At 45.4% G+C, this 25296-nt stretch overlaps 1 protein-coding gene across 2 annotated transcripts in view; it reads left to right on the top strand.

Moving 5' to 3' along the window:
• The window catches only part of LOC129835506 (collagen alpha-6(IV) chain-like), a 243804-nt gene extending 222846 nt beyond the window's left edge, over positions 1–20958 (top strand). Inside the window, exons 28-43 of one of the 2 annotated variants that reach the window (XM_055901163.1) lie at positions 1145–1315; positions 1669–1812; positions 2828–2950; positions 3095–3276; positions 6303–6357; positions 10227–10409; positions 10648–10755; positions 10995–11186; positions 11330–11446; positions 12569–12730; positions 13084–13182; positions 13538–13684; positions 14010–14126; positions 15150–15341; positions 16072–16358; positions 16681–20958. In XM_055901163.1, the coding sequence (XP_055757138.1) occupies positions 1145–1315; positions 1669–1812; positions 2828–2950; positions 3095–3276; positions 6303–6357; positions 10227–10409; positions 10648–10755; positions 10995–11186; positions 11330–11446; positions 12569–12730; positions 13084–13182; positions 13538–13684; positions 14010–14126; positions 15150–15341; positions 16072–16358; positions 16681–16938 (2537 nt within the window). In that variant the 3' untranslated portion in view covers positions 16939–20958. Of the gene's footprint in view, positions 1–1144; positions 1316–1668; positions 1813–2827; positions 2951–3094; positions 3277–6302; positions 6367–10226; positions 10410–10647; positions 10756–10994; positions 11187–11329; positions 11447–12568; positions 12731–13083; positions 13183–13537; positions 13685–14009; positions 14127–15149; positions 15342–16071; positions 16359–16680 lie in introns of both variants that reach the window. The other variant, XM_055901162.1, reaches the window with a different exon arrangement.
• Positions 20959–25296: the final 4338 nt, after the last annotated feature.

Below are 25296 nucleotides of genomic sequence, written 5' to 3'. Positions count from 1 at the left end.
ACTGCGTCCTCTCGATCCCCACCCAGAGGAAAGTGTTATGTCTGACTGTCTTCTCGATCCCCACCCAGAGGAAAGTGTTATGTCTGACTGTCTTCTCGATCCCCACCCAGAGGAAAGTGTTATGTCTGACTGTCTTCTCGATCCCCACCCAGAGGAAAGTGTTATGTCTGACTGTCTTCTCGATCCCCACCCAGAGGAAAGTGTTATGTCTGACTGTCTTCTCGATCCCCACCCAGAGGAAAGTGTTATGTCTGACTGTCTTCTCGATCCCCACCCAGAGGAAAGTGTTATGTCTGACTGTCTTCTCGATCCCCACCCAGAGGAAAGTGTTATGTCTGACTGTGTCCTCTCGATTCCCACCCAGAGGAAAGTGTTATGTCTGACTGCGTCCTCTCGATCCCCACCCAGAGGAAAGTGTTATGCCTGACTGTCCTCTCGATCCCCACCCAGAGGAAAGTGTTATGCCTGACTGTGTCCTCTCGATCCCCACCCAGAGGAAAGTGTTATGCCTGACTGTCTTCTCGATCCCCACCCAGAGGAAAGTGTTATGCCTGACTGTCCTCTCGATCCCCACCCAGAGGAAAGTGTTATGTCTGACTGTGTCCTCTCGATCCCCACCCAGAGGAAAGTGTTATGCCTGACTGTCTTCTCGATCCCCACCCAGAGGAAAGTGTTATGTCTGACTGTCTTCTCGATCCCCACCCAGAGGAAAGTGTTATGCCTGACTGTGTCTTCTCGATCCCCACCCAGAGGAAAGTGTTATGCCTGACTGTGTCCTCTCGATCCCCACCCAGAGGAAAGTGTTATGCCTGACTGCGTCCTCTCGATCCCCACCCAGAGGAAAGTGTTATGCCTGACTGTGTCTTCTCGATCCCCACCCAGAGGAAAGTGTTATGCCTGACTGTGTCCTCTCGATCCCCACCCAGAGGAAAGTGTTATGCCTGACTGCGTCCTCTCGATCCCCACCCAGAGGAAAGTGTTATGCCTGACTGTGTCTTCTCGATCCCCACCCAGAGGAAAGTGTTATGTCTGACTGTCTTCTCGATCCCCACCCAGAAGAAAGTGTTATGTCTGACTGCGTCCTCTCGATCCCCACCCAGAGGAAAGTGTTATGCCTGACTGTGTCTTCTCGATCCCCACCCAGGCTACCCCGGTTTAAAAGGAGCCAGAGGTGACGCGGGCTTCCCAGGCCCAACTGGGAGGAAGGGACAGCCAGGACAACCAGGAGGGGGTGGATCATCAGGACTCAGGGGCCTTCCGGGACCCCCGGGCCCCGGGGGAAGAAACGGCATCCCTGGGGGACCGGGAAGGAAGGGTAAGGGGGGGGGGGGGGGGGGGGGGGTACTTATTATCAATTAAAGATCCATTGCCAACTTCCTATAGCCTTAATAGCCATACATTCTCTATTAAAGCCATACGTGAGGTAGGGGGAAAATATTCAACACACATCTACAGATAGTTACAGTAACTTCCTGGTCAGGGTAAATGACTGTCTATTCAGTGTACTACTTTTGATCAGATGGGACTTTCTAGAGATAAGCATGACCTGTACACACTATTCCTCCATCTTTATTTGGCAAAAACAGTTAACAACGCATCGATCCAAAAGTAGATCTTCGTCAGATCCACTATAGGCATTTTTAAACATCTTTGTTTTCCCGCTCACAGGCGAGAGCGGTTACCCTGGACTGGCGGGTTTCCCCGGAATGCCAGGTAACCCTGGAAGACCCGGTGGACCAGGAGGTAAAGGAGCCCCGGGGTTCTCAGGAAAAGACGGCCTGCCCGGTGACTTCGGAGCGCCAGGACCTAAAGGTACAGGATTGGGAATGACAGAATCAATGGAATGATGGGAAGCGAGTGGATAAGGTGTAGATGATCATTCTGGTCTGACATAAAGATTATTCTGACAGTTCATCATTCTGCTCTGACATAATGAATAGTCTGACAGTTCATCATTCTGCTCTGACATAATGAATAGTCTGACAGATCATCATTCTGCTCTGACATAATGAATAGTCTGACAGATCATCATTCTGCTCTGACATAATGAATAGTCTGACAGTTCATCATTCTGCTCTGACATAATGAATAGTCTGACAGTTCATCATTCTGCTCTGACGTAATGAATAGTCTGACAGGTCATCATTCTGCTCTGACATAATGAATATGACAGTTCATCATTCTGCTCTGACATAATGAATATGACAGTTCATCATTCTGCTCTGACATAATGAATATGACAGTTCATCATTCTGCTCTGACATAATGAATAGTCTGACAGTTCATCATTCTGCTTTGACATAATGAATATGACAGTTCATCATTCTGCTCTGACATAATGAATATGACAGTTCATCATTCTGCTTTGACATAATGAATATGACAGTTCATCATTCTGCTCTGACATAATGAATAGTGTGACAGATAATCATTCTGCTCTGACATAATGAATATGACAGTTCATCATTCTGCTCTGACATAATGAATATGACAGTTCATCATTCTGCTCTGACATAATGAATATGACAGTTCCTCATTCTGCTCTGACATAATGAATATGACAGTTCATCATTCTGCTCTGACATAATGAATATGACAGTTCATCATTCTGCTCTGACATAATGAAAAGTCTGACAGTGCATTTGTTTTGGTTTCACTGTGTGTGTGTGTGTGTGTGTGTGTGTGTGTGTGTGTGTGTGTGTGTGTGTGTGTGTGTGTGTGTGTGTGTGTGTGTGTGTGCATGCGTCCTTGCGCGTGTGTGTGCACGTGTACGCGCGCTTGCATGTGTGTATGCACGTGTGTGCGCGTGCGTGCGTGTGTGATCCAGGTGACGAAGGTTACCGTGGTCTCCCTGGCCCACCCGCTCTGCCCGCCATAGTAGATTACCTGGAGAACGGACAGAGGGGCGACAACGGTGCCAATGGACTACCTGGTTTCCCTGGACCTAGAGGTAGGTGGTAGGCTACAGATATAAATCCTTAGCCATTTTGTGCCAAATGTATGTCATCAACAAGCTCCTAATGCAGGCGTTTCTGTAAAATCTGTGTCACCAACAAGCTCCTACAGTCACCATTTTGTGCCTCCCTGTCCCAAGGTGACAAGGGTTTCCCAGGCCAGCCTGGTCGTCAGGGTCTGCCCGGGCTGCCTGGTTATGCTGACAGGGCTAAAGGAGAACCAGGACTTCCCGGTCTCCCCGGACGCCCAGCCGGGCCAGGCTACCCTGGCCCTAAAGGATCTCCTGGTATCATCGGCTTCCCTGGCATGCCTGGACCAAGGGTAGGCACATACACCACCATAGAAAGAGTTTAACAGTGAACAGAAGTACTGTAGCAGTTGATGTTAAACTGAGTTTGATATATTTAGAAGTAGCAGTTGATGTTAAACTGAGTTTGATATATTTAGAAGTAGCAGTTGATGTTAAACTGAGTTTGATATATTTAGAAGTGGCAGTTGATGTTAAACTGAGTTTGATATATTTAGAAGTGGCAGTTGATGTTAAACTGAGTTTTATATATTTAGAAGTGGCAGTTGATGTTATACTGAGTTTGATATATTTAGAAGTACTGTAGCAGTTTATGTTATACTGAATTTGGTATATTTAGAAGTGGCAGTTTATGTTATACTGAATTTGGTATATTTAGAAGTGGCAGTTGATGTTATACTGAGTTTGATATATTTAGAAGTACTGTAGCAGTTTATGTTATACTGAATTTGGTATATTTAGAAGTGGCAGTTTATGTTATACTGAATTTGGTATATTTAGAAGTGGCAGTTGATGTTATACTGAGTTTGATATATTTAGAAGTGGCAGTTGATGTTATACTGAGTTTGATATATTTAGAAGTACTGTAGCAGTTGATGTTATACTGAGTTTGATATATTTAGAAGTGGCAGTTGATGTTAAACTGAGTTTGATATATTTAGAAGTACTGTAGCAGTTTATGTTATACTGAATTTGGTATATTTAGAAGTGGCAGTTTATGTTATACTGAATTTGGTATATTTAGAAGTGGCAGTTGATGTTATACTGAGTTTGATATATTTAGAAGTGGCAGTTGATGTTATACTGAGTTTGATATATTTAGAAGTGGCAGTTGATGTTAAACTGAGTTTGATATATTTAGAAGTACTGTAGCAGTTTATGTTATACTGAATTTGGTATATTTAGAAGTGGCAGTTTATGTTATACTGAATTTGGTATATTTAGAAGTGGCAGTTTATGTTATACTGAATTTGGTATATTTAGAAGTGGCAGTTGATGTTACACTGAGTTTGAAATATTTAGAAGTGGCAGTTGATGTTATACTGAGTTTGAAATATGTGACCCTCCACGTGGATTCGATCCTATGTAGCAAAAATTGAAATGTTTTTTTTTTACATTGGATAAAAGTAGAGACTGCAGTTGAGGAACAATGTTAAATTTAAGTTAATAAACTCATAATCCCACTTTTGAGAAAATGGCCCTTGAATGTTTTGCTACACCTGCTGTTGTGCTCTTCTTTGTCTACACCTAGTCATTATCGTTCACACCCTCTTAAGCCTTAGCAACACCCATCTCTTTAAGAATTCACATGTGAGGCCATGTGCTAAACAGAGTGAGTATCCTAATCTGAGTTTAGTGCAGGTCATATTGATCTTCACACTATTGTCTCTGGTAAACACACACTATATTGACTAAAATGTTGTTGTTTTTTCTCACATGCACAGGATACAGGTGTAAACGGTACTGTGAAATGGTTACTTGCAGTATCAAAAACCAAAAGTGTCCAGAAATGTTTTTCATTAATATTTTATAATTATTTGATGACGCTTACCTAGACAGACTTATCTAAATTGATGTGTCATGTGAAAGAATAGCTATAACCACCCCCCAGCCACATCTAGCTAAGTGGATGGGTCACTATTTTGTAGACATGTAAACATGTTCATGAAATACAATAGATCGCCGTAATCTTCCCCAGACACAGCTGGCTAACTTGAGGGGTCATGTAATCATCTGGTGAAGTTGAGTCAAAGATTTTTTATAACTAAATCAAGATAGACCACACAGACTGTTGTTTCAAATTGGAACAAATGGGTCATAGTGGGCAGAACAAGTAAGGAGGTGGGCAGAGCCAAGCATGAGCTAGCGAGATCCTATTGGCGCGTTCTAGCAAAGATTTGCATATTTCAATTAGGGAACGCCTACTCTATGAAGTGAACATGTGCAATAACTCAATTCACCTTTGCACTCCTTCTAAACAAAGCACATTTTTAAAACTTTGGTAAAGGGTAACATCTAGAAAACTTAGTCTACTCTGTTCGTAACAGATTATAGTTTTGAGAACAGAAAACTGTATTGAGATCAAAGGTTTCATCAATGAGAAAATGTGCAGAATGTCAGGCAAAATCCACCAGGTTCTATCTTCACCCACTGCCAACCACTGGGCTTCCTCTCACTACCATATTTGGTAGTGACTGGAAACGCCAAGCGGATGCTTCACATTTATACATCCGGTGAAATATCTGTCCCATTGTTTTATTTGTGGTGGAATCTTCTGTTTAGACATGTAGCAAGCTAAACAATGAACCAGCATAATCCCAATTCATTCCACTACAAATACAAACATTGTCATAGCTGTAGTATGAATCTGCAGGTAGCTAAATCTAACCAACTAGGTTCAATGTTAGCTAGCTAACATTGTGCTATAACTAGCAATGCAAATGGTTTCTGATTTTAATAATATTACTACACAGATCATACACGTAACATTAGCTAGCGAACCAGCAAGCTAATGTTTGCTAGCTAGCTAGCTAACAGTATGCTTTAACTTGCAATCAAAACAATTTCTGACAAGATTAGAAATGTATAATATCTGAAAATGTAGCGAGACTTTTACCCGTATACATGGATGAATGTTAAATGCTTTCAGTCTGCCGTGAAGCAAACTGTTTTGCAGCTACATATTTGGTACATCTTTGTAGCTACATCTTGTTTGGCTAGCCTTGTGTCAAGTCACTCCGGTTTACACTGACCGTGCGTGTGCAGAAAGTATCCCATCACAACTTTTCCCAACTGATCTGTTGAAAGCGCCTGCTAAATTCAGGGCATCAATGTTCTTGAGAAAAGTAGAAAAACGTTTGTAGTTCTCGATGGCTAACGTTATATCTTTCAAAAATGCTGTGCCATTTCTGCTTAAAAATGCATTTTAATAAAAATAAAAATGCCTCTTGTGAAGTAGTGACGTGTGACATACGCCTAGCTTCCTGAAACGGTCACATATTTAGAAGTGTCAGTTTTATGTTGCTGTTTTTTTCCATAGGGTGACGATGGCAGGCCTGGTTTCCCTGGTAACCCTGGAGTGCCTGGTCAGCCAGGTGCTAAAGGTGAGTGGCTGTCACCTGTCTGTCGTATACCTACCTGTGCACCTCATGTCTTCTTACTGTATCTGTGATGCTCTCTTCTCTGTACCATTCTCTTCAACTCTGAAGGCTTGGGAAAGGTTCGTAAGAAAGCATTTCCCTGTACAGTCTACACCAGCTGTTTTCGGCGCATGTGATAAATACAATTTTATTTGATTTCATGGTCTCTTCTCTGTGCCATTTTTTAAATGTATATTTCATTTCACCCTTATTTAACCAGGTAGGCCAGTTGAGAACAAGTTCTCATTTACAACTGCGACCTGGCCAAGATAAAGCAAAGCAGTTCGAAACATAAATCAAATCAAATTTGATTTGTCGCATACACATGGTTAGCAGATGTTAATGCGAGTGTAGCGAAACGCTTGTGCTTCTAGTTCCGACCATGCAGTAATATCTAACAAGTAATCTAACCTAACAATTTCACAACAACTACCTTATACACACAAGTGTAAAGGAATGAATAAGAATATGTACATAAAAATATATGAATGAGTGATTGCCGAACGGCATAGGCAAGATGCAGTAGATGGTATAGAGTACAGTATAAACATATGAGATGAGTAATGTAGGGTATGTACCAAAGGGCCCGTTAGTAGGGAAGTAAAGGGGCTGGAAGACAGGACCCCAACACCTAATAATGGTGGAGTACAAACAAAATCTTAAGGTCCAAGCTATGGGGCCGTGCCAGCAATCCCCGCTTTGATGCACCTGTACTGACCTCGCCTTCTGGATGATAGCGGGGTGAACAGGCAGTGGCTCGGGTGGTTGTTGTCCTTGATGATCTTTTTGGCCTTCCTGTGACATCGGGTGGTGTATGTGTCCTGGAGGGCAGGTAGTTTGCCCCCGGTGATGCGTTGTGCAGACCTCACTACCCTCTGGAGAGCCTTAAGGTTGTGGGTGGAGCAGTTGCCGTACCAGGCGGTGATACAGCCCGACAGGATGCTCTCGATTGTGCATCTGTAAAAGTTTGTGAGTGTTTTTGGTGACAAGCCGAATTTCTTCAGCCTCCAGCCTTCTTCACAACGCTGTCTGTGTGGATGGACCATTTCAGTTTGTCCGTGATGTGTACGCCGAGGAACTTAAAACTTTCCACCTTCTCCACTACTGTCCCGTCGATGTGGATAGGGGGCTGCTCCCTCTGCTGTTTCCTGAAGTCCACGATTATCTCCTTTGTTTTGTTGACATTGAGTGTGAGGTTATTTTCCTGACACCACACTCTGAGGGCTCTCACCTCCTCCCTGTAGGCCGTCTCGTCGTTGTTGGTAATCAAGCCTACCACTGTAGTGTCGTCTGCAAACTTGATGATTGAGTTGGAGGCGTGCATGGCCACGCAGTCATGGGTGAACAGGGAGTAAAGGAGAGGGCTGAGAACGCACCCTTGTGGGGCCCCAGGCCTCAACCCAGTGTTGAGGATCAGCGGAGTGGAGATGTTGTTACCTACCCTCACCACCTGGGGGCGACCCGTCAGGAAGTCCAGGACCCAGTTGCGCAGGGCGGGGTCGAGACCCAGGGTGCTATGGGGCGATAGTCATTTAGTTACCTTCGTTTTCTTGGGAACAGGAACAATGGTGGCCCTCTTGAAGCATGTGGGAACAGCAGACTGGGATAAGGATTGATTGAATATGTCCGTAAACACACCAGCCAGCTGGTCTGCGCATGCTCTGAGGACGCAGCTGGGGATGCCGTCTGGGCTGGCAGCCTTGCGAGGGTTAACACGTTTAAATGTTTTACTCACATTGGCTGCAGTGAAGGAGAGCCCGCAGGTTTTGGTAGCGGGCCGTGTCAGTGGCACTGTATTGTCCTCAAAGAGAGCAAAGAAGTTGTTTAGTTTGTCTGGGAGCAAGACAACGTGGTCCACGACAACAACACAGAGTTACACATGGAATAAACAAACATACAGTCAATAATACAGTAGAAAAAAGTCTATATACAGTATGTGCAAATGAGGTAAGATAAGTGAGGTAAGGCAATAAATAGGCCATGGTGGCGAAGTAATTACAATATAGCAATTAAACACTGGAATGGTAGATGTGCAGAAGATGAATGTGCAAGTAGAGATACTGGGGTGCAAAGGAGCAGGATAAATAAATGAATACAGTATGGGGATGAGGTAGTTGGATGGGCTATTTACAGATGGTCTCTTCCCTGTGATGGTCTCTTCCCTGTGCTTGTCTCTTCCCTGTGATGGTCTCTTCCCTGTGATGGTCTCTTCCCGGTGATGGTCTTTTCCCTGTGATGGTCTCTTCCCGGTGATGGTCTCTTCCCGGTGATGGTCTCTTCCCGGTGATGGTCTCTTCCCGGTGATGGTCTCTTCCCTGTGATGGTCTCTTCCCTGTGATGGTCTCTTCCCTGTGATGGTCTCTTCCCGGTGATGGTCTCTTCCCGGTGATGGTCTCTTCCCGGTGATGGTCTCTTCCCGGTGATGGTCTCTTCCCGGTGATGGTCTCTTCCCTGTGATGGTCTCTTCCCGGTGATGGTCTCTTCCCGGTGCTTGTCTCTTCCCTGTGCTTGTCTCTTCCCTGTGCTTGTCTCTTCCCTGTGCTTGTCTCTTCCCTGTGATGGTCTCTTCCCTGTGATGGTCTCTTCCCTGTGATGGTCTCTTCCCTGTGATGGTCTCTTCCCGGTGATGGTCTCTTCTCGGTGATGGTCTCTTCCCGGTGATGGTCTCTTCCCTATACCTTCTATTTCCAGCTCATACATACTATATACATTTTATGGGCACAGTATATTTTACAATAGTTATCATTGTTTGTTTTTAGTCCCACCCTTCAGCTCCACTCAACCCCTCCCATCGATCTCTGAACTCCATCCAGTTTTGATTTCTATTTGCCATATATTTTTCAACTGTGCTGTGATGTTTCACGAAAGTTCTGAACATTTCTGTTCTCATAGCTTCTAAAGATTGTAAATTAAAGATAATCTGCACGCTAACGCTATCTGCAGCGTTAGCTCCAGGTAAATGTTGCAATTCTTCAGCCATTCCTGAACCTGCGACCAAAAACAAGCTATATATGGACAGTACCAAAACAAATTATGTAATGATTCTGTCTCTTTGTAGCAAAATCTGCAGAGCTGGGATGGTTGTGTCCCCCATATATTTTGTATAATCATTTAAATGGAAAAACTATTTGTTTTGTGTATCAGTTCATAAACCATGTGCCATGGAGTCGGTACATCGAAAATCTCTTCTCAACTCAACTATATGGCATAGCCGTACATTTTCTGGTCCTTAAATTAAACTGGTTTACTTTTTTATTCATCACAATTTTCTTTAGCCAATGTTGGTCTTTAATTCAGGTCCGACAGACCAGTTTTTACTTTCTCCCCCTTCCACTTGCCTCTTCCATTTTTGCGGTAATGCTGCAATTAGTTGGTTGTAATTTTGGGTAGAGCAGACATTTACATATATTGTGTTAGCTGCATGTGTGACGTAACTCCACCAGTCCTATTTATGATATAGTTTACAAAGATTATAACTTTTTTAAACATTATTTCCAAAAATATAGTTTTTTTAATCAATTAGTATATTTGAGTTTAACCATAATATTTGTTGAAATATTTATTATGTTTTTTTCTGGTGGATTAAACTGAAATTGCAACCAACTTTCTATGGCTTGGTTTACCTGTACCTTGTCAGTGTAAAGGATTTGTGTTGGTTAAGTTCTTACCTGTACCTTGTCAGTGTAAAGGATTTGTGTTGGTTAAGTTCTTACCTGTATCTTGTCAGTTTAAAGGTTTTGTATTGGTTAAGTTCTTACCTGTTTCTTGTCAGTTTAAAGGTTTTCTATTGGTTAAGTTCTTACCTGTATCTGTATGGTCCTCAGGGGAGAGAGGTGACTCGTCCGGCTACCCCGGAAGTCCCGGAGCTAAAGGTGAGTCCGGAACCCCCGGTTACCCAGGTGGCCAAGGTGCTAATGGCGCCCCCGGCGACAACGGTTTCCCAGGGGGCCCTGGGTTCAGCGGACAGAAGGGAGCACCGGGAGTTCCTGGAAGACCCGGACTCTTGGGTGAGTAGTGGTGATGATGTTACAGGACGTGATGTCATAAATGTCACACAGATGAATCATGTCACAGGGAAGTGATATTTAAGCAATTTAGAAAAGGTGGAATAAGAGAAGAAAAGAAAAAATATATATATATACTGTATATTATATTATTATTATATTAACCCCCTCATCCTCATCCTCATTCATCATAAACTATGTTCCTGGTTATGTTTTTTGGGGTCCCCCCTCCTCCTATCAGGTACCCCTGGTTTCACTGGGGCTAAGGGTCTGAACGGATACCCAGGAGGAAGAGGTCTCGACGGGACGACTGGCCGCCCCGGCTCCCCTGGATCATCTGGAGAAAAAGGTTTGTCGGACACACACACACACACACACACAAACACAGAAATACGCCCACGCCCACGCCCACGCCCACTCACACTCAAACACACACACATTACAGTTTGTAATACAACATCATTGGCCTGAGTGAAAACCTTTCTTTCTCTTATTTAACTGACATGGCCTCTGACAATGTCTTAACTTCAGTACAACGTCCCTTATTGGTGTCGATGTTATAATGCAATAATCATGTTCTTTGTCAAGGTCTGCCGGGATCTCCTGGTCTTGATGGACTCAACGGACTGGCTGGACCGAACGGTATACCAGGAACCCCGGGTTATAGTGAGGAGGGTCGCCCCGGCACCCCTGGAGCGGCCGGTCTGAAGGGAGAGAGGGGATCCTCCATCCCAGGACCCCCGGGATACAACGCGGAGAAGGGAGCGAGAGGAGAGTCAGGTGAGAAAGATTCATCAATCAATCAAATACATTTTATAATGAAAGATCAATCAATACAATTTATTTTATAGAGAAAGATTAATGTGTGTGTGTATGTGTGTGTGTGCGTGTGTGGATGACCTAAACTCTTGTTTGGTTGTCAGGGGGTCCTGGTAGGACGGGCTTCCCAGGCCTGCCTGGTCGTCGTGGGGATACAATCGGCTCCTATATCCCTGGACCTCTGGGAGACCCAGGCCTGCCCGGACTCGATGGAGAAGAAGGTAGTTTAACCCTTTATTTAGCCTTTTATAAAACAATAGATTATATTCCTCTGTCTCACTATCCTGCTCCTTCTTCCATCTCCTTCTACTCCTTTCTACTAATTTCTACTCCTCCCTTCTACTTCTCCCTCTCATCATCTTCTCCTCCTTTCTACTTCTCCCTCTCATCTTCTACTTCTCCCTGTCATCATCTTCTCCTCCTTTCTACATCTCCCTCTCATTTTCTTCTCCTCCTTTCTACTTCTCCCTCTCATCTCCTCCTTTCTACTTCTCCTTCTCATCTTCTCCTCCTTTCTACATCTCCCTCTCATCTTCTTCTCCTTCTTTCTACGTCTCCCTCTCATCATCTTCTCCTCCTTTCTATTTCTTCAACTTCCTACTTCTCCCTCTCATCTTCTTCTCCTCCTTTCTACATCTCCTTCTCATCTTCTCCTCCTTTCTACTTCTCCCTCTCATCTTCTTCCCCTCCTTCCTACTTCTCCCTCTCATCTCCTCCTTTCTACTTCTCATTCTCATCTTCTCCTCCTTTCTACATCTCCCTCTCATCTTCTTCTCCTTCTTTCTACGTCTCCCTCTCATCATCTTCTCCTCCTTTCTACTTCTTCAACTTCCTACTTCTCCCTCTCATCTTCTTCTCCTCCTTTCTACATCTCCTTCTCATCTTCTCCTCCTTTCTACTTCTCCCTCTCATCTTCTTCCCCTCCTTTCTACTTCTCCCTCTCATCTTCTTCTCCTCCTTTCTACGTCTCCCTCTCATCATCTTCTCCTCCTTTCTACTTCTTCAACTTCCTACTTCTCCCTCTCATCTTCTTCTCTTCCTTTCTACATCTCCTTCTCATCTTCTCCTCCTTTCTACTTCTCCCTCTCATCTTCTTCCCCTCCTTTCTACTTCTCCCTCTCATCTTCTTCTCCTCCTTTCTACTTCTCCTTCTCATCTTCTCCTCCTTTCTACATCTCCCTCTCATCTTCTTCTCCTCCTTTCTACTTCTCCCTCTCATCTCCTCCTTTCTACTTCTCCCTCTCATCTCCTTGTCCTCCCTCCATCTAAATCCAAAACTCTGTAGACCTTTATACTGTAGCTAGTTTACTCTTGTGTTAACTGTTTATGGTGGGTTCCTCCAGGTTACGGTGGTCCTCCAGGCCCCCCAGGCCCACCGGGGCCCAGTACGGCCCAGGGAGACAGAGGTGACGCTGGGCTACCTGGCTTCCCCGGTACCCCTGGGAGACGTGGAGACCCTGGAGGTCCCGGTGGTCCAGGAAGGGAAGGCAGCCCTGGGTTCAATGGTACATGGATGACTCTTGTTTGTTGACCACTCAATGTAATATCAACCAGAATGTGACGTTGATCTGACGTCTGGATTCAAAGGTACAGAGATGATTAACCTTTCTCGCCCCGGGGTTCCGCTAGCGGAACACCCACAACATTCCACTGCCTTCGCAGCGCACGAAATTCAAAAATATTTTTTGGAAATATTTAACTTCCACACATTGATGTTGATCTGAAACATGGACAATTTGTTGGAGGGTTACGTCGGTCGACCACTCAATCAATTATCAACCAGAATCGGATGTTGATCCGTCTTTGCCCAGTGGTTGATGTACCAAACCATGTCTGATGTTGTTGTTGTGTTGCCTAGGAGAGAGAGGCGACTCTGGGTACAGTGGAGTGTCAGGAACCAAAGGCTACCCTGGAGATACAGGATATTACGGAGGGAAAGGACCCAAAGGACAGAAAGGTAGAGATGTATTCTTTCAACATTGACCTGAACACATAACACTGGTATTTGTCAATTTGATCAATTATGTTATAGAAGATTTAGCTTGAGTCTCATCTCTCTCTCTCATCTTTCTCTCTCTTTCTCCTTCTCTATCACTCATCTCTCATCTCTCTCTCCCTGTCTCTCTCTCTCATCTCTCTCTCTTTCTTCCACCTCCTCCTCCTCCTGTCTCTCACTCTCTTCATCCCTCCATCTCCATCTTTCTGATCATGTGTGCGTGTGTTTGCTTCCTCCACACACATCTCTCTCGCTACCCCCCCACACCTCCCCCACACTTTTGTCTCCCATCCTCCCTCATCCTCTCTCCCTCTAGGTTATTCTGGTCGTAAGGGGGCCCCAGGTATAACTTTATCCCCCACGGGCGTCCAGACTACCTACGGAGATGTGGGAGGCCCTGGGCTCAACGGAGCTCCAGGCGCCATGGGAGAATCAGGCAATCCCGGCATTCCAGGCAGAGGGGGTGAGTAACCTACTAGGAACAGCCTGGCCTACTAGGCAGAGGTCGTGAATAGAGTAGCCTACTGGACTGGATCGAAGAAAACGTGATTTGTACCCACAAGTTTAGATTGGAATCCACACTGAATTCACACTCGTTTTACTTGCTTCTAAACAGTTGTGATGGATTCAGTCAGTGTGGAGTCGAGGCTAACCAAAGTTACCCTTAGTTACCCCTGATCTAGATTCAGTTAAACCCTCATCCAATCTTAACCTCAACCATAAGGTAGTTAAACCTAATACTGTCCTTGGATCAGTGTTCTAAGTGTATCTTCCACCTTTTGTTCCAGGTCCTAAAGGAAGGCCCGGTGCGGTGGGGAAGCTGGGGAGGAACGGAGAGTCAGGTCAGGATGGACCTCTGGGAGACCCTGGTTCTCCTGGTTTCCCTGGACCTTCCGGATCACAAGGTATGCGTGTACGTGTGTGTGAGTGTGTATGTCTATCTGTGTGTACATGTGTGTGTACGTGTTTATCTATACTTGTGGGGACCAGCAGTCAGTAGAGGTGTGTGGGTAAACCACTGAGGAAGCCAAACCAATACAAAATCCATATTACAACCTGTGTTGTGATAATTGCGTTGTTTGCTCTATAACCCGTCAGTTCCTACTCCACTGTGATGTACAATAAGGCAGAGACAACACAAAGACAACAGTCACACAAATTCAACTACACATACGTTTGTTTCTTCACAAAACCGGAGAGCAACATCTGTCCGGTGAAGTCCACAAAGCCAATATTGCATGTAACAAACAGCTGTATGACCTGCAACACAGTCAAACATGTGACTATTTTCAACAGTTGACTAAATAACTACTGATTGAGAACCACAGAGAGTTACAGCAAGTCAGCACAAAGACAACAGGAGCACTGCCTCTGCTATTCCAACACCATTTACACTGAAACATGTAAACATCATCAAAGTTATATGCATGCGTGTGCGTGAGAGAAAGAGATGTCGATACATGTAAAGTCTTACAATGGTCTATAACCGCATCATAATGAATTATAGCTGGAGGTACTTAGGGGTTACCCAACATTTAACATGTAGTACTCCTCTCCTATCCTCTTCCCTCTCTTCTTCCCCCTCTCTCCCCTCTTCTCTCCTTTCCTCTTACCCCTCTCTACTCTCGTTCCTCTCCTCTTCTCCCCTCCCTCTCTTCTCGCTCTCTCCTCTCCTCTCCCCCTCCTCTTCCCCCTCCTCTCTTCTCCTCTCTTCTTTCCCTCTCTCCTCTCCTTTTCTACCCTCCTCTCCTCACCTTTTCCGCCTTTCTCCTCTCTTCCTCCCTCTCCTCTTCCCCCTCTCTCCTCTTCCCCCCTCTCTGCTCCTCTCCCCCTCTCTCCTCTCCTCTTCCCCCCTCCTCTCTTCTCCTCTCCTCTCCTCTTCCCCCCTCTTCTCTTCTCCTCTCCTCTCTCTTCCCTCTCTCCCTCAGGTCTGCCTGGTAAGCGTGGTCTGCAGGGTCCCCCTGGCAGTGTGGCCCGCAGCAGGAGTGTTGGTTTCACCCTGGTGAAACACAGTCAGAACAGCCAGGTACCCATGTGTCCCCAGGGCATGTCCCGGCTCTGGGAGGGATACAGTCTGCTGTACGTAGAGGGGCAGGAGAAGGCCCACAACCAGGACCTCGGTGAGTCACACACACACAAGCAATTATAGGATTCGGGCAGGCAGAGCGACCTACAAAACTTGCAGAAAGCTAATCTTTATATCTCTCCCCTCTCTCTATCCCTCCCTCTCAATCGCCCCCCTCTCTCCCCTCTCTCTATCCCTCCCTCTCAATCTGGCACTCTCTCTCTATCCCTCCCTCTCAATCTCTCTTCCCCCTCTTTCTCCCTCATTCCCTCACTCTCAATCCCTCTCCCCTCTCTCTATCCCTCCCTCTCAATCTCCCACTCTCTCTCTATCCCTCCCTCTCAATCGCCCCCCTCTCTCCCCTCTCTCTATCCCTCCCTCTCAATCTCTCTTCCCCCTCTTTCTCCCTCATTCCCTCACTCTCAATCCCTCTCCCCCCTCTCTATCCCTCTCTCTCTCAATCTCTCTCCTCTCTATTCCTCACTCTCAATCTCTCCCCTCTCTATCCCTCCCTCTCAATCTCTCCCCTCTCTATCCCTCCCTCTCAATCTCTCCCCTCTCTATTCCTCACTCTCAATCTCTCTCCCCCCTTTTTATCCCTCCCTCTCAATCTCTCCCCCCTCTCTATCCCTCCCTCTCAATCTCCCCCCTCTCTCTATCTATCCCTCCCTCTCAATCTCTCTCCCCCCTCTCTCTCCCTCCCTCTCAATCTCCCCCCTATCTCTATCACCCCCCTCTCCCCCCTCTCTCTATCCCTCCTCTCCTCTCTATGCCCTCTCCCCCAGGTATGGCGGGCTCCTGCCTCCCCCGTTTCAGCACTGTCCCCTTCCTCTACTGCACACCCAACGAGATCTGTTACTACGCCAGCCGCAACGACAAGTCCTATTGGCTGTCCACCACTGCGCCCATTCCAATGATGCCGGTGGGAGAGGAGGCCATCAGCCAGTACATCAGCAGGTGCTCCGTGTGCGAGGCCATGTCCCAGGCTGTGGCCGTCCACTCCCAGGACCTCACCATCCCCACCTGCCCTGCTGGCTGGAGGTCCCTCTGGATCGGGTACTCCTTCCTCATGGTGAGTGATGTGGGATTAAAGCCAGATTCAATCCACGGTGTGTTGTAGAGCACTGTTGACAGAGCGCCTTTCAAAGGCAATACTCCCACATTCTCAGAGATCACATTCATGGTAAACACTGAACATGGATCTCGGCTCAATCGTAAATTACCTTTAAATATCAAGCTCGGTACAGTGTGCCTCGGATTGAATCCCGGCCAATATTTGTAACTAAACTGTAAAGTTATTTCACGACACAACAACCCCAGTCTAAACCACCATAGTGAAACTAACACTCAGGACTTGTCTGGGCCTGTTCCTCTCTCTTTCCCCCCCCATACAGCACACAGCTGCCGGGGCAGAGGGCGGAGGCCAGTCCCTGGTGTCACCCGGGTCCTGTCTGGAAGACTTCCGTGCAACTCCCTTCATCGAGTGTAACGGGGCTAAGGGCACCTGCCACTTCTTTGCCAACAAGTACAGCTTCTGGCTGACCACGGTGGATCCTAGCCGGGAGTTCAACCCCCCTCCGATGGACACGCTGAAGGGAGGCAACCAACTCAGCAGAGTCAGTCGCTGTCAGGTCTGCAGTAAGATCTTGTAGCCGGGAGAAGAGTCGAAGATAGAGAGAAGAAATGGAAAACAGAGAGACTGAAACAACAAAAGAGAGAGGGTGATGATTACTTCTCAGAAAGAAAAAGAGAGAGGAGGTTAAAATACAACAACATTCCCCCTTTAAAAAAAATATTGACCAAATGACTGAGTGAATTTAAGCCCCCTCCCCTGCTTCATCCCAGGATCTCACCTGGGGTGTAAAGGTGTCCTGAAGGGCCAACGAGGGCACTTCTGTGGGTTTATGATGCGTGAATATCGATGTTGGAGAGAGGGGGATGGATATAGAACGAAAGAGAGAGAGGGGATGGATATAGAAGGAGAAAGAGAGAGGGAGGGATGGATGGATGGATGGAGAGATGCGGGGTCTTGGTTTTGATTGCTCTGCACTAGGATATCACTGACAGTGTTGCTATAGCTACTGCATTGTTGTATATGTGTCTTTATTTGGGTGTTTCCTCATTACTATGGTTACGTGGTCTGAAAACATTCACGGCTACCTAGTGCAACCGCAAACCAACCCTTCGGAGCACACTGAACCGTTTCCCCTTCCTGTCTGCGTCCCAAATGGCACCCTATTCCCTAGTACACTACTTATGGCTTGGGCTCCATAGGCCTCTGGTCACAAGTAGTGCACAATATAGGGTTCCATTTGGGACAGATGCCTTCTCTACCATAACAACAACAACTACAGTCATAAACCTGAGAGACTTGCTATACTGTACATACCTATTTACTGCTAGCCAACCGCTTTTATACTCACACACCCACCGATGATATATTTGATGTCTGAGATACAGTAAGACTCTATTATTACCAATATGTCATTTGTTTTATGTTACCCTACTCCGGGACTCAACTTGACAACAGTTTGGAAAAAGGCACTTTTAAAATACTAGAATGACGAGACCATGTATGTGAATGTATTGCACTGATGTGAATTCCAATAATGGGTAAGATATAAATGTCAGTCAGTCTGTAACAGTCAGTCTGTAACGTTTGACTTGTGAGTCAAACGTGTGCCTTTTCAGTTTAGCTATAGTGACGGACGGTGAAGATTTAGGTTCTCGCCACCACCACAGAAACGAACCTATAAGCTCTTCGATTCACTGCTGGCACACAAATCATCAACAACAAACGCACATGATTATTATGGTTATTTCATCTCACTCCACCATCTCTGTTTCCGCCCACAGTGAGATCCTGATCGTTGTGTTAAGGGGTGGGACTTGTAACGCAAATGTACTGTAACTGCCACAGAGCGGAGAGGATACCACAAGAGCGTTGGGCCAGTAACCGAAACGTTGCTGGTTCGTATCCCTAGCTGATTAGGTGACAAATCTGCCGATGTGCCCTTGAGCAAGGCACTTAACCGTAATTGCTCCTGTAAATCACTCTGGATGAGAGCATCTGCTAAATTAGTAAAATGTCAAATTAAAGTTGCTTAATGGCAATTACATTTTCCCAAGAAAAACACAAATGTTCAGGGAAACAGATATAGAGTACTGCTACTTCACTACAACTATCTCGCTGACTGGAATGGGTGACCAAGCTGATAGTACCATGCACCAAATCATAGTTAAATCATACTTATTTAAAACCGTCATATTCTGCAGGGTTTCACTCACTCTTCTCACCTCGCTAGTCTATCTGCTCTCCATGTTCTGTGACCAAAATGTTTTTTTGTTTTGTTTTTTTAATAAAAACCCTCCACACATCATGCTCAAGCCAAAACATACAAGTACGCAATAACCGCTTGGAAGTAATCCCAAACTAACGACAAACACAACACACACACTTCTTCGTTACACCGTACCCAAACCGGTCGCGCGCGTGCGCAAATTGATTTTGTCACACCAAATGCGATCACGACATGCAGGTTAAAATATCAGAACAAACTCTGAACCAATTATATTAATTTGGGGACAGGTTGAAAAGCATTAAACATTTATGGCAATTTAGCTAGCTAGCTTGCTGTTGCTAGCTAATTTGTCCTGGGATATAAACGAGTTGTTATTTTACCTAAAATGCACAAGGTCCTCTACTCCGACAATTAATCCACACATAAAACGGTCAACCAAATAATTTCTAGTCATCTCTCCTTCTTCCTGGGGCGGCAGGTAGCCTAGTGGTTGAACGTTGTGCCAGTAACCAAAAGGTTGCTAGATCAAATCCCCGACCTGACAAGGTAAAAATCTGTCGTTCTGCCCCTGAACAAGGCAGTTAACCCACTGTTCCTAGGTCATCATTGTAAATAAGAATTTGTTCTTAACTGACTTGCCTTGTTAAATAACATTTTTTTAAATGTTTAAATCCAGGCTTTTTTCTTCTTTGGACTTTATATGGCGATTGGCGTTACCACGACGACCGACCAAACTCAGTAAATCTTTCAATCACCCATGTGGGTATAACAAATGAGGAGATGGCACGTGGGTATCTGCTTCTATAAACCAATAAGGAGATGGGAGAGGCAATCATTGAATAACATGTATGTGTACATTTATTTTGCTCGCGCACACGACACGAGTGGTGTAGTCAGCATGTTAGAATGTTTGTTATTGTACAGAAGCTTTCTATACATTTTATCAACGTTAAGGCCTATTGTGTTCTGGTAGTCCCTATCTGCTGTCTTCAGCCTGTCTTGTCAATGGCCACGTTCCAGAGCCGACTACATTAGGTTCCAGAGCTGACTACATTAGGTTCCAGAGCCGACTACATTAGGTTCCAGAGCCGACTACATTAGGTTCCAGAGCCGACTACATTAGGTTCCAGAGACCACTACATTAGGTTCCAGAGCCCACTACATTAGGTTCCAGAGCTGACTACATTAGGTCCCAGAGCCGACTACATTAGGTTCCAGAGCCGAGTACATTAGGTTCCAGAGCCCACTACATTAGGTTCCAGAGCCGAGTACATTAGGTTCCAAACATTAGGTTCCAGAGCCGACTACATTAGGTTCCAGACCTGACTACATTAGGTTCCAGACCTGACTACATTAGGTTCCAGACCTGACTACATTAGGTTCCAGAGCCGACTACATTAGGTTCCAGAGCCGACTACATTAGGTCCCAGAGCTGACTACATTAGGTCCCAGAGCCGACTACATTAGGTTCCAGAGCCGACTACATTAGGTTCCAGAGCCGACTACATTAGGTTCCAGAGCTGACTACATTAGGTTCCAGAGCTGACTACATTAGGTTCCAGAGCCGACTACATTAGGTTCCAGAGCTGACTACATTAGGTTCCAGAGCTGACTACATTAGGTTCCAGAGCCGACTACATTAGGTTCCAGAGCTGACTACATTAGGTTCCAGAGCCGACTACATTAGGTTCCAGAGCCGGCTACATTAGGTTCCAGAGCTGACTACATTAGGTTCCAGAGCCGGCTACATTAGGTTCCAGAGCTGACTACATTAGGTTCCAGAGCTGACTACATTACAGACGCCTACCAGATCTCACAACACCTGAATAGGTGATTAACATATCAGCTGATCACATTCTATGATCTAGCAATCTGATTGATGCCTAACTGCGCAGTCGATGAGGTGGCTCACAACCATTGGTTGGTGGTTGATGCAATGCAACACCTGCAATGTAGGTGGCCTGGAACGTGGCCGTTGTCGCTGAATTTATGTTAAAGGTACTGGGTGACTTAAATTGTAACCACTATGACCACTATGTCTATCACATAGGCCCATCTCTCGTTGGTAGCCCTGAGTACATTATTTGTCCTCATTTGTCCTTGTTTTGTCTGTAATCTAGATTATAATTATTTTTACTTCACAGTATGTATCCCCTGTTTCAAAGGTTATTTAAAAATACATTTTGTGGAAGCTGGTCTGTACATTCGATGATAGGAACGGATGTTTTTATATGGAAATATAAATATAAAATATCATAGTACTTCTATGATTAGTTTTGAATGACACAAAAGGATAAAACACACATGTTTATTGTCGCTCTTTTGACACTGTCCTCTGATGTTAAATAAATTCCACCATCTTAAAAGGAATTTTGAGAAAACCTGAATATGATTTTTTTTTTCATACAAATCCACATTTTACATGTATAACAGAAACATACATAAGTGCCTACAATGATTATGCAGTTGTGCTACATTTTCCTCAAAGAGGATAAACAACAGAATTGAATGAGTCTTAAATGTGTATTCTTGTGTTCACCCTGAAATAAAGTATTACAATTTAATCAGATTAAAAAGAATGATTAAGATTATGTGAGAACAATGTAACTAAATTATAGACCGCCAATACAAATAAAATACAATTTTATTGGTCACATACACATATTTAGCAGATGTTATTGTGGGTGTAGCGAAATGCTTATGTATCTACTGCTCTATCTACAGCTCCAACTGTTTCTACAGCTCCAACAATTCAGAAGTATCTTAACAATTCACAACAATACACAAATCTAAAAGTAAAAGAATGGAATTAAGAAATATATAAATATTAGATTGAGCAATGTTGGAGTGGCATTGGTTAAAATACAGTAGAATAGAATACAGTATATACATATGAGATGAGTAAAGCTGTCACGCCCTGACCATAGAGAGCTTTTTACTCTCTATTTTGGTTGGGTCGGGGTGTGACTAGGGTGGGTCATCTAGGTGTTTGTGTGTCTATGTTGGCCTGTTATGGTTCCCAATCAGAGGCAGCTGTTTATCGTTGTCTCTGATTGGGGATCATATTTAGGCAGCCATTTCCCCATTGTGCTTTGTGGGATCTTGTCTATGCATGTCAGCACTATTATTAGCTTCACGTTTCGTTTGGAATTTTGTTGTTTTAATTCGGTGTTCATTTAATAAAGGAACATGTACGCCTACCACGCTGCACCTTGGTTCATTCCTTTCGACGAGCGTGACAGAAGATCCCACCACAAACGGACCAAGCAGCGTGGCCAGGAGGAGCAAACATCCTGGACATGGGGGGAGATCCTGGACGGTAAGGGATCCTGGACATGGGAGGAGATCCTGACTGGAAAGGATCGCATTCCATGGGAGCAGATGGAGGCAGCAAGGGAGGAACAACGACGACACCGGGGTTCGCAACCAAGACGCAAGCAGGAAAGGCAGCCCCCCCCAAAAAATTGGGGGGAGACACACGGGGTGGTTGACGGAGCCAGGTTTCAGACCAGAGCCAATTCCCCACACTCGCTTTAAGGAGTGTGTGACCGTTCAGGCCATGTTATGCAGGGATGCGCACTGTGTCTCCAGTGCGCATTCACAGCCCGGTGCGCTCGGTGTCAGCTCTCAGCACTTGCCGTGCAAAAATGAGCATCCAGCCAGGACGGGTTGTGCCGGCTCAGCGCTCCTGGTCTCCAGTACGCCTCCTCGGACCAGGATATCCTGCGCCGGTTCTACGGGCAGTATCCCCAGTGCGCCTCCACAGTCCAGTACGTCCTGTGCCTCCTCCCCGCACTCGCCCTGAGGTGCGTATCATCAGCCCGGTGCCACCTGTACCGGTCCCACGCATCAGATCTCCAGTGCACCTCCGCAGTCCAGAGCTCCCGGCGACAGTTCCCAGTCCATGGGGTTGGCCAAATATGATCTTTTAAGATAGGTGTTTTTCAGTCTCTCGGTCCCAGCTTTGATGCACCTGTACTGACCTTGCCTTCTGGATGATAGCAGGGTGAACAGGCCTTGGCTCGGGTGGTTTATGTCCTTGATGATCTTTTTGGCCTTCCTGTGACATGTGCTGTACTGTAGTTGTCCTGGTGGGCAGGCAGTGTGCCCCCGGTGATGTATTGGGCAGACTGCACCACCCTCTGGAGAGCCCTCGGTTGCGGGCAGTGCAGTTGCCGTACCAGGCGACGATACAACCCGACAGGATGCTCTCAATTGTGCATCTGTAAAAGTTTGTGAGGGTTTTAGGGGCCAAGACAAATTTCTTCAGCCTCCTGAGGTTAAAGAGGCGCTGTAGCGCCTTCTTCACCACACTGTCTGTGTGGGTGGACCATTTCAGATCGTCAGTGATGTGTACGCCGAGGAACTTGAAGCTGTCCACCTGCTCCACTGCTGTCCCATCTGTGGATAGGGGGGTGCTCCCTCTGCGGTTTCCTGAAGTCCACGATCAGCTCCTTTGTTTTGTTAACATTGAATGAGAGGTTATTTCCTGGCACCACTCTCCCAGGGCCCTCACCTCCTCCCTGCAGGCTGTCTCGTCATTGTTGGTAATCGGGCCTACTACTGTTGTGTCGCCTTCAAACTTGATGATTGAGTTGGAGGCGTGCGTGGCCACACAGTCATGGGTGAACAAGGAGTACAGGAGGGGGCTGAGCACGCGTCCTTTTGGGGCCCGCTATTGAGGATCAACAAAGTGGAGGTGTTGTTTCCTACCTTCATCACCTGGGGGCGGCCCGTCAAGAGTCATGGGCCCAGTTGCACAGGGCAGAGTTCAGACCCAGGGCCCCGAGCTTAGTGATAAGCTCGCCAGACTATTTACATTGACCCCCCCCCCCCCCCCCCCCCCCCCCCCGCCCAGTTGTTTTGTACACTGCTGCTACTCTGTTTATCTATGCATAGTCACCCCTACTTACATGTACAAATTACCTTGACTAATCTGTACCCCCTGTATATAGCCTCGTTATTGTTATTTTATTGTGTTACTTTTTAGAATTGTTTTACTTTATTCGGTAAGTATTTTCTTAACTATTTCTTGAACTTCACTGTTGGTTAAGGGCTTGTAAGTAAGCATTTCACGGTAAAGTTTACACATGTTGTATTCGGTGCATGTGACAAATAAAGTTAGATTTTATGTACTATGGTGTTGAATGCTGAGCTATAGTCAATGAACAGGATTCTTACATAGGTATTCCTCTACTCCGGATGGATAGGGAATTGTGCAGTGCGATGGCGATTGCGTCGTCTGTGGATCTATTGGGGCGGTAAGCAAATTGTAGTGGGTCTAGGGTATCAGGTAGGGTAGAAGTGATATGTTCCTTAATTAACTAGCCTCTCAAAGCACTTCATGATGACAGAAGTCAGTGCAAGAAGTCAGAAGTTAGTTCAGTTACCTTTGCTTTCTTGGGTACAGGAATAATGGTGGACATCTTGAAGCATGTGGGGACAACAGACTGGGATAGGGAGAGATTGAATATGTCCGTAAAACACTCCAGCCAGCTGGTCTGCGCATGCTCTGAGGACGCGGCTAGGGATGCCGTCTGGGCCGGCAGCCTTACTCACGTCGGCCACAGAGAAGTAGAGCTCACAGTCCTTGGTAGCAGGCTATCTGTTATCCTCAAAGCGGGCGAAGGTGTTTAGCTTGTCTGGGAGCAAGACGTCAGTGTCTGCGAAGTGGCTGTTTTCCCCTTTGTAGTCCGTGATTTTCTGTAGACCCTGCAACATACATCTCGTGTCTGAGCCGTAAACCACTCTGTTTGAAGTGTAAAAAGCAACAAAGTAATTACCTGTCATTTCATGTATTTTATTTACCACATTTGAAGTGTGCAACATACCTAACCCAGTAGTTACTTAACCCAGAAGTTGCTGTGTGCTTAACAAAGACAATATTAAAGTATAACACACATTTGTTGTCTTCATCCTTTCACTGAAAGCCACAGCAGGCATATTTAGAGGCAGACTGGCCAAAGGGCAGTTCGGGCAAATGCCAGATGGGCTTGTTCATTTTAATCCCATTGGGCCTGTTTAATTCCGTTTGGGCCTGTTTAATCCCATTGGGCATGTTTAATTCCGTTGGGCCTGTTTAAATTGGTGTGGTTTTGTGCAAAATTATAATTATTTGGTTTATAAAGGGGACCTCGAGGAGAAAATGGGGTGTGTGTTGGAAATGCCCTGGCTGATTTCTGGTAACAGTCCGTCCCTGGTCATATTTGATCATCAACCAATGACCAACACCATCAATAGATTTAAACCTCTTATGGGTTGAGGGACATTTTGAAGACTGCCACTGGATGGGTAAAACAAACTTTGTGTTTAAAAATGTTTGTATTATTTATTTTTTTAAGTGTGTTGAGACCTTGTTAAATAAAAATACATTGTGATTTGATTTGACATATTTTTAGGGTAAAGTGTTTGTCAAAACCGTGTCATTCTTGACCAAAATAGCAAATTAATTATACTGCCTTCAAGTGTGAAGGTTACTTTAAAAAAAAAAGAATAATAATTCCACAGTGAAACAAATGATGACCATGAAGATTGTACGTTTTTTATGTTGAATTCCATTATGCATTATATGGCTGGACATGTCTGGCAAGGTCAACTGATTTTTTTAAATGAATTGATCTTTAGATAATAAAACGACGTACTGTTAGGCCTTGCTGGAAATGTAGATTGATTGGTCCGATTATGAGAGCCACCCTCTGCCGTAAAGCG

Source organism: Salvelinus fontinalis, chromosome 36, assembly GCF_029448725.1.
Source record: "Salvelinus fontinalis isolate EN_2023a chromosome 36, ASM2944872v1, whole genome shotgun sequence".
NCBI classification, from domain to species: domain Eukaryota; kingdom Metazoa; phylum Chordata; class Actinopteri; order Salmoniformes; family Salmonidae; genus Salvelinus; species Salvelinus fontinalis.
Note: the sequence above shows the minus strand (reverse complement) of the source record. Positions and strands in the feature narration are given on the sequence as shown.